Below are 7,412 nucleotides of genomic sequence, written 5' to 3' on the forward strand. Positions count from 1 at the left end.
CTCTGTCTCTCCTAACTATACCTTAACTTCCCCATGTCAACTGGAGATGATCATGATCCTGTTCCTGATCCTGTTTTTCTTTTTCTAATCCCTATCCTAATTTATCAGCTTTACCTGCTCTTATTAACATGTATTACATTTACAAGCATTTTGATAATATGCTGTATGCTAAACGTTATATATATGCTACTCCAAAGCATGATTATTGATTTTTGTAAACTCTCTTTATACACTAAATTCTTTGCAAAGCTGAGTATTAAACTATGTTAATGCTGAATAATGATCACATGTATTAAGTTTTAAACTAATATAAGCAATGTTATATGTAATCTGAAGCACATTGTTAAATGATATTATATAGGTGTTTAACCACATAGACAGCAGATGTGTATCAATATATTTGTTGGACATTTACTGACATTTTCTAATATGTTCTATACATGACTTCTGACTGAATTTTGCACAGTGCATGATGCATGCACTGTGCGCATTAACAGTCTTATCACCATTCAACACTCCTCTTCTCTCTCTTGTGGATTAATATCAATAAGGAGATAAATCACTTGAGGGCACTTTGTGACAATGCATTCCTCCCTCCAGCATGTGAAATGCAAACTTCATTATATGCAACAATTGAACAAAACACTAACATTTAAACACAAATTATTCATACAAAAGACAATAGAAAAATAATAAATGAGATTAAGAAAGAAATACCTGTTGATTAATTTCAATAAAGTGGATAAATCACTCGTGTGCACTTTGTGACACTGCATTCCTGTATAATACAACACTTGTTAACTGATAACAACTCAGAAGCACATTAACACTGCATACATACAATAAATCCTCACATTCTAAATCTACTTACACATAAAACATACACCAGAACATCTCATAGTCTTAGAAGTGTTTACAAAGTGGAATCAAGTGGATTTCTACACTTAATAATCCTCAATTATCTCTTTAATTGAAGAGCTTTAAAATATCAGTCCGCATAACAACAAGAGCGAATCTCAAAATAAAAGTCTCTTACAGCAAAATGAACCCTTAATAACCAAAGAAAGAAAAGGGAAATAATACAGCAATACAGGATTTTTGTGCAAAATCAAATGATTCTATTTATATTGCACTCAACTCGTTACACTAACGAGCTCACAAAGATTCATTGTAGTGGAAACTTACATAAAAACTTTCTTTCGGCTTCTCCCGTTAGGAGTCGCCACAGCGGATCCTGCGCACGTTTTGATTTGGCACGTTTTTACGCTGGATGCCCTTCCTAACGCAACTCTCCCTAATTTATCCGGGCTTGGGACCGGCACTGAGAGTGGCTGGGGTTGGTTCCCTGACCGGGAATCGAACCCGGGTCGCAGCGGTGGGAGCGCTGCATCTTAACCACTAGACCACCAGGGGATAGTGGAAACTTACATACATGTACTTTTTTTGTAATAAAACTGTAGCAAAATCAGTAAAATGTTTTAAATAATGTACATATGTTTATAATTTAATCATTTTCTAAATGTATTTGTGTTTATTTTCAGCAGTGTTTAGTTTATTTGTGAGTTTTACAGTAAATGGAGAGAAGAAGTGAAGGGATCTGATGGATGGATGAAACACTGAATAAATGAGACATTAACTGTTTAATGTTTAATGTTATGTTTTTTTTATGTGTAAATAAACAGGCAATTAGTGTAAACTGGAAAATGATAAATGTTAGTTGGTCTTATTGAGTAATTTTAATTATGTATTTCTTTTTATTATTATAGTGTTTGCTGTGAGATGACAATACTCAGTTTTATTCCTGTTTAGGCAAAACACAAAGTATAAAAAATGTGTTTAAACATTTCTAATAAATCCTGATACAGTAAAGAATATATGTGGAGTTTTGCACTTTGTGTTCCACTTCTTATATATATATATATATATATATATATTTTTTTTTTTTTTTTTTTTAGTTTTTTTTACTTTCTACACTCACATAAATACATGTAGATTATAGAGAAATTAGAGACCTGCATCATCACACAGAAGTTATTTTCTGACCTTCACTTCAATTAAAGTGGAGGTTCACATTTAATATCCCAAATTTCATTCTCATTATGTGTCTAACTGCAGGAATATAAAATTGATTTGCATCATCACAGAGATTATTGTACTGTTTTACTGTAGAAGTGGATGTTCGTAAAGAAAGAAGACGTTACTAAAGTGGTGATTAGTAACAACTGTTCTGAACTGTGTGTTTTGTCTCTAACAGAAAAACCTAAACCTGAACTCACATCAGACCTTAAAGGAGCTGCACTGACAGGAAACTCAGTGACTCTGTACTGTACACTGAAGCTGCAGTCTGCTGGATGGAAGTTTTACTGGAGCAAAGACACACAGAGCCGTGACACTGAGACTAAAACACACTCCTACACCATCAGATCAGTCAGTGTCTCTGATGGAGGTCAGTACTGGTGCAGAGCTGGAAGAGGAAACCCAGTTTACTACACACACTACAGTGATGCACTCTGGGTAAATGTTAATGGTGAGTATGTGAATATGTGCATTGCACCGAACATGTTAACAGTGGAACTGTGTAGAAACAGACCAAGTTATTTTACACATTTAAATACAGAGAACAAATACATTTTCTCCAGTATCATGCTCGAGTGTGAATGATACTGGAGAAAAGAAGAAGAGAAGAAGAATTGAACTCTTAGACACCACAAAGTGAACACTGCAGAACGAGGATTGGGTGTGTGTGTTCATTTGTTTTCACAGCTGTTCTCACTTCCATGTTAATAATTCTGTGTAAACAGACCCCTTTCTTTTCACTTCCAATTTTGAGATGTAACTCATCTTCCCTTTGCCTGAATTATAATGAGATTTCGCCCCACGATATAAATAATAAAATCACACACACACACACACACACACACACACACACACACACCACATAATGAACGTGAATCTGTGTGTGTTTATGAAAAGACAAACAGGATGACCAGCACACTGTATCTCAGATATGAATAAACAGTGTAGAATACACTTTACTCAGTACAGTAACCTGATTACTTCTAAAACTGAGTCTGGATTTAAAATTGTGATCTACATCTATTTTATCAGTAGTGATTTTTGTAACAGCTTAATCATTTACATTTGAGCAGATTTAGTGTATCTACAATCTGTACTGTAAATTGTTTTCAGTTTTAAAATGTACTTGTATTAATACTTGTTTAAATAATAGAGTTGGAAATGTATTAATATTTTTTTTTCTTACAGAGAATCTTAAACCTGTGGTGATTATAAAGCCTGATACACACGTGTTTAGAGGAGAAACTGTGACTTTCAGGTGTGAAATAAAAACAGGAAGAGACACTGAGTGGAGATACGACTGGTATAAGGATAACACACTCTACCCAAAACACACAACACAGGAGTTCAGTATCAGCTCTGTTCCAGATTATTATAGAGGGAAATACACCTGCAGAGGGAGGAGACACAGTGACAATCAGATCTCAAAGACGAGTGATTCTGTTACTCTCACTGTATCAGGTGAGTGTGGAAATGTGTCACTGCTTATATTTTCTATGTGAAAGTGATCACTAGTCTCAGATTGTGTGCCAGATTTTATTGAGGGAAAAAAAAACAGGTATTAAGTGTAAAGACTTGAATTGTAAAAGTGTACTGCATGTAAACAGAGGGTTAATTAATTAACAAAAAATGGGAGACACACAACACAGAGCACAAGCATAATACAGTGTATTTAACATAAGAATAAAAATGTTTAAAATAACAGTTTACGTGTCAGTCAGTGTATCATGATGTGTGTATGTAATACACATGTATGTGTATTGTAAACAAAAGTGCTAATTGTAATAAAATAAGGGAGTGTCAGGCTGACGGACAGGACGCGGAAGCGGAAATAACTCAATCATTGATTATTCAGTTAGTTCAACAAAAAACACTCACAGTTGCCGTTGCGAGAAAACAAACAAGAATATCCGCTCGAGACGAGTAATCCAAAAACGAAAGCAAACTGCAACAACAACGAGTAATCCTCACATGGACACAGAGTCTGAAAACAGAACCAGCGGGAAGGCTGGCAGTCACGGGACCAGGAAATGACCAGCATGACAATACAAGAACCGACAGCCTGTGACTCAAGAACGTGAGTCTATATAGTCTGATCCTTAATGAGCCACAGCTGTCGGTCGTTCAGTCAGGCACGGGATAATGAGGAACATTGACAGCTACTGAGGGGGGCGTGGCAGGGTGCATCTCTGACAGCTACTGAGGGGGGCGTGGCAGGGTGCATCTCTGACAGCTACTGAGGGGGGCGTGGCAGGGGAATCCCTGACCGGGAGACAATAGACAAGCATAAGCATAACAGTTGTCAGCATGTGTATGTAATATAGAGTAGTAATAGTTTACTTTTTACTCAGTAAAATATCATTACCAGAATCTTTTATAGTCTATGCACAGTATAGTTTAACCTTTTATCTAATTATTTTATCTGCATTACTTAATTATTAAAAATTATCTTTTACTTTTCTTCTATTCCAATAAATGTCAATATAATGTTAAATAAATATAATGTAACAATATTAATATACTGTAATTATGAACAGGTGAATCTCCTCCAGTGTCTCTGATCATCAATCCCAGCAGATCTCAACACTTTACTGCTGACTCTCTCTCACTGAGCTGTGAGGACCAGAGAGACTCTACTGGATGGACAGTGAAACATGACACACTCAATCAGACAACTTTTAATTGTTCATCAGTTTCAGGATCTACATGTAACATCAGCTCCCTCTCTCCATCACACACTGGAGTTTACTGGTGTCAGTCTGAATCTGGAGAACGCAGTGATTCTGTCAACATCACAGTACACAGTGAGTCTTGCACCTGTGCATGCACCTTCCCAGATAAAACATGTACATCTTTTCACTGTTTTCAGTGTCTTCTTTCTCTTTCCCACAGATGGTGATGTGATCCTGGACAGTCCTGTCCATCCTGTAACTGAGGGAAATCCTCTGACTTTACACTGTTTATATCACAACACAATCATTTCACACTCTGGGGTGCATTTCTATAAATATGATTCAGTTCTCCAGAATCAGACTACAGGAGTGATGACCATCAGCAGTGTCTCAAAGTCAGATGAAGGTTTCTACCACTGTAAATACTCAGAGGGAGGAGAGTCACCAAAAAACTGGGTTTCAGTCAAAGGTAAGAAACTTACACACATTTTATATATATATATATATATATATATATATATATATATATATATATATATATATATATATATATATAAAATGTGTGCCTGTGTATATATATCCCAAACCTCTGACTATAAGCTTTTATTTTCTTTATATAGCGAGACCAAAGCCTGTAGTAAGAGTACTTCCAGCTAAGCATGTGTTCATTGGGGAAACCGTCACTCTCACATGTTATATACTGCTTGGAGGATCCTGGCAGTATCACTGGTTTAGTAACAATAACAAACTCAGTGATGCTGCAGGAAAGATGACCTACACAATGACTGTAGATAAAGAATCTGATGAAGGTCCATATATCTGTAATGGAACTCAGTCATCAGATCCAGAATACACACAGAGCAGTGATGAAGTTACACTGACTGTATCAGGTGAGTGTGTTTTATCTCACATATTGTCATTATTCCATTACAAGTGTCTACATGTATTTTTAACATGTGACTGAGACTCACGTGGCATCAATGCAGAGAGAGAGATTATTACTGTTTTACTGTAGAAGTGATTAGTGTAGTTCAGACTTCTTCACTTCTTAAATTATATTAAATTTCTAACAGAAAAACCTGAACCTGAACTCACATCAGACCTTAAAGGAGCTGCACTGACAGGAAACTCAGTGACTCTGTACTGTACACTGAAGCTGCAGTCTGCTGGATGGAAGTTTTACTGGAACAAAGACACACAGAGACGTGAAACTGAGACTGAAACAAATCACTACTTCATCAGATCAGTCAGTGTCTCTGATGGAGGTCAGTACAGATGCAGAGCTGGAAGAGGAAACCCAGTCTACTACACACACTACAGTGATGCACTCTGGGTAACTGTTAGTGGTGAGTATGTGAATGAATTACACAGAACATGTTAACAACAGAGCTGAGTAGAAACACAGTAATTTATATTTACACTCCTACATACAGAGAACAAATACATTTCCCCAGTATAAAGCTTGTGTGAATGAATAAAATGGGGGGTTGAACATTTATACAGGACCACTGAGTGTGAAAAAATAGAGGAATCTGAAAGAATGAAGTTTGTGTGTGTGTGTGTGTGTGTGTGTGTGTGTGTGTGTGTGTCTGAGCAGTATGCAGTAATAAGTTAAAGAAATGTATTTTGTAGGGGTGTAACGGTTTGTGACGTACCTCGGTAATGCAAAACATAAAACTCCTTGTAATTTTTTTATTAACACAGTTTATTATTATTAATATTTGTGATTTTTTGTCAACAAAATCCGAACAATTTACATTTTGAACAAAATGCCTGCTTGGTTAAACAATATATAAAATCATATTTTATAATATTTTATAAAAATAGAATAAATCTAATTAATGCAATACAGTTTTTTATTATATTGATTAAACTGAGTAATCAATTAAATTAGCACACATAAAATTAATAAATTTAAAAATTAAAAAACAACGGACAGTTTACATTTGTTAGACCCCTTTTGGGTAACACAGATGTGTATGTTTGTGTGTGTTTTACATTTAATATCTTATTTTCTAAAGATGATCTATTTAACTGTTCTACTTATTTCAGTAGACTTTAACAAATGTTTTCATTCATTCCATTCTTCATTCATTCACTCCCTCAATATGTGGAATTGTGTGGATTTTCTCCTTTTCAAAAAAAATCTTGAAGCTGGACATACAGCCCTAGTATTTTGTGATTCATCTGTGGCACAATGCACCACTTTAAACTCACTCAAAATAAAATTAGTAATATTGCTATCATTATGAACAGGTGAATCTCCTCCAGTGTCTCTGATCATCAATCCCAGCAGATCTCAACACTTTACTGCTGACTCTCTCTCACTGAGCTGTGAGGACCAGAGAGACTCTACTGGATGGACAGTGAGAAGATACACACTTAGTGAGTCATTGTTCAGTTGTTCATCGGTTTCAGGATCTACATGTAACATCAGCTCCCTCTCTCCATCACACACTGGAGTTTACTGGTGTCAGTCTGAATCTGGAGAACGCAGTAAATCTGTTAACATCACAGTACACAGTGAGTCTTTATCACTTCTCATCAGTAGGATTTAATACGTAAAGCAGATCTAATATTAACAAAACTATTCTGAAAAAAGTTATACTATATCTTACCTTTAAAATAAAACATGAAAATGAATGTACAGTGGAACCTCGGGTT

General features: G+C 35.6%; 1 protein-coding gene and 1 non-coding gene across 2 annotated transcripts in view; one reads left to right on the top strand and one right to left on the bottom strand.

The window, feature by feature from the left end:
- The window catches only part of LOC124386971 (protein sax-3-like), a 14,096-nt gene extending 6,707 nt beyond the window's left edge, over positions 1 to 7,389 (top strand). Inside the window, exons 4-10 of the mRNA XM_046851049.1 lie at positions 2,255 to 2,527; positions 3,265 to 3,537; positions 4,614 to 4,880; positions 4,969 to 5,217; positions 5,369 to 5,638; positions 5,822 to 6,094; positions 7,005 to 7,389. Of these exons, the coding sequence (XP_046707005.1) occupies positions 2,255 to 2,527; positions 3,265 to 3,537; positions 4,614 to 4,880; positions 4,969 to 5,217; positions 5,369 to 5,638; positions 5,822 to 6,094; positions 7,005 to 7,306 (1,907 nt within the window). The 3' untranslated portion in view covers positions 7,307 to 7,389. The remainder of the gene's footprint in view (positions 1 to 2,254; positions 2,528 to 3,264; positions 3,538 to 4,613; positions 4,881 to 4,968; positions 5,218 to 5,368; positions 5,639 to 5,821; positions 6,095 to 7,004) is intronic.
- trnag-ccc lies at positions 1,342 to 1,414 on the bottom strand. The gene has a single exon. It is a non-coding gene; the product is annotated as a tRNA-Gly (tRNA).
- Positions 7,390 to 7,412: the final 23 nt, after the last annotated feature.

This window comes from Silurus meridionalis, chromosome 6 (genome assembly GCF_014805685.1).
Source record: "Silurus meridionalis isolate SWU-2019-XX chromosome 6, ASM1480568v1, whole genome shotgun sequence".
Taxonomy (NCBI): Eukaryota; Metazoa; Chordata; class Actinopteri; order Siluriformes; family Siluridae; genus Silurus; species Silurus meridionalis.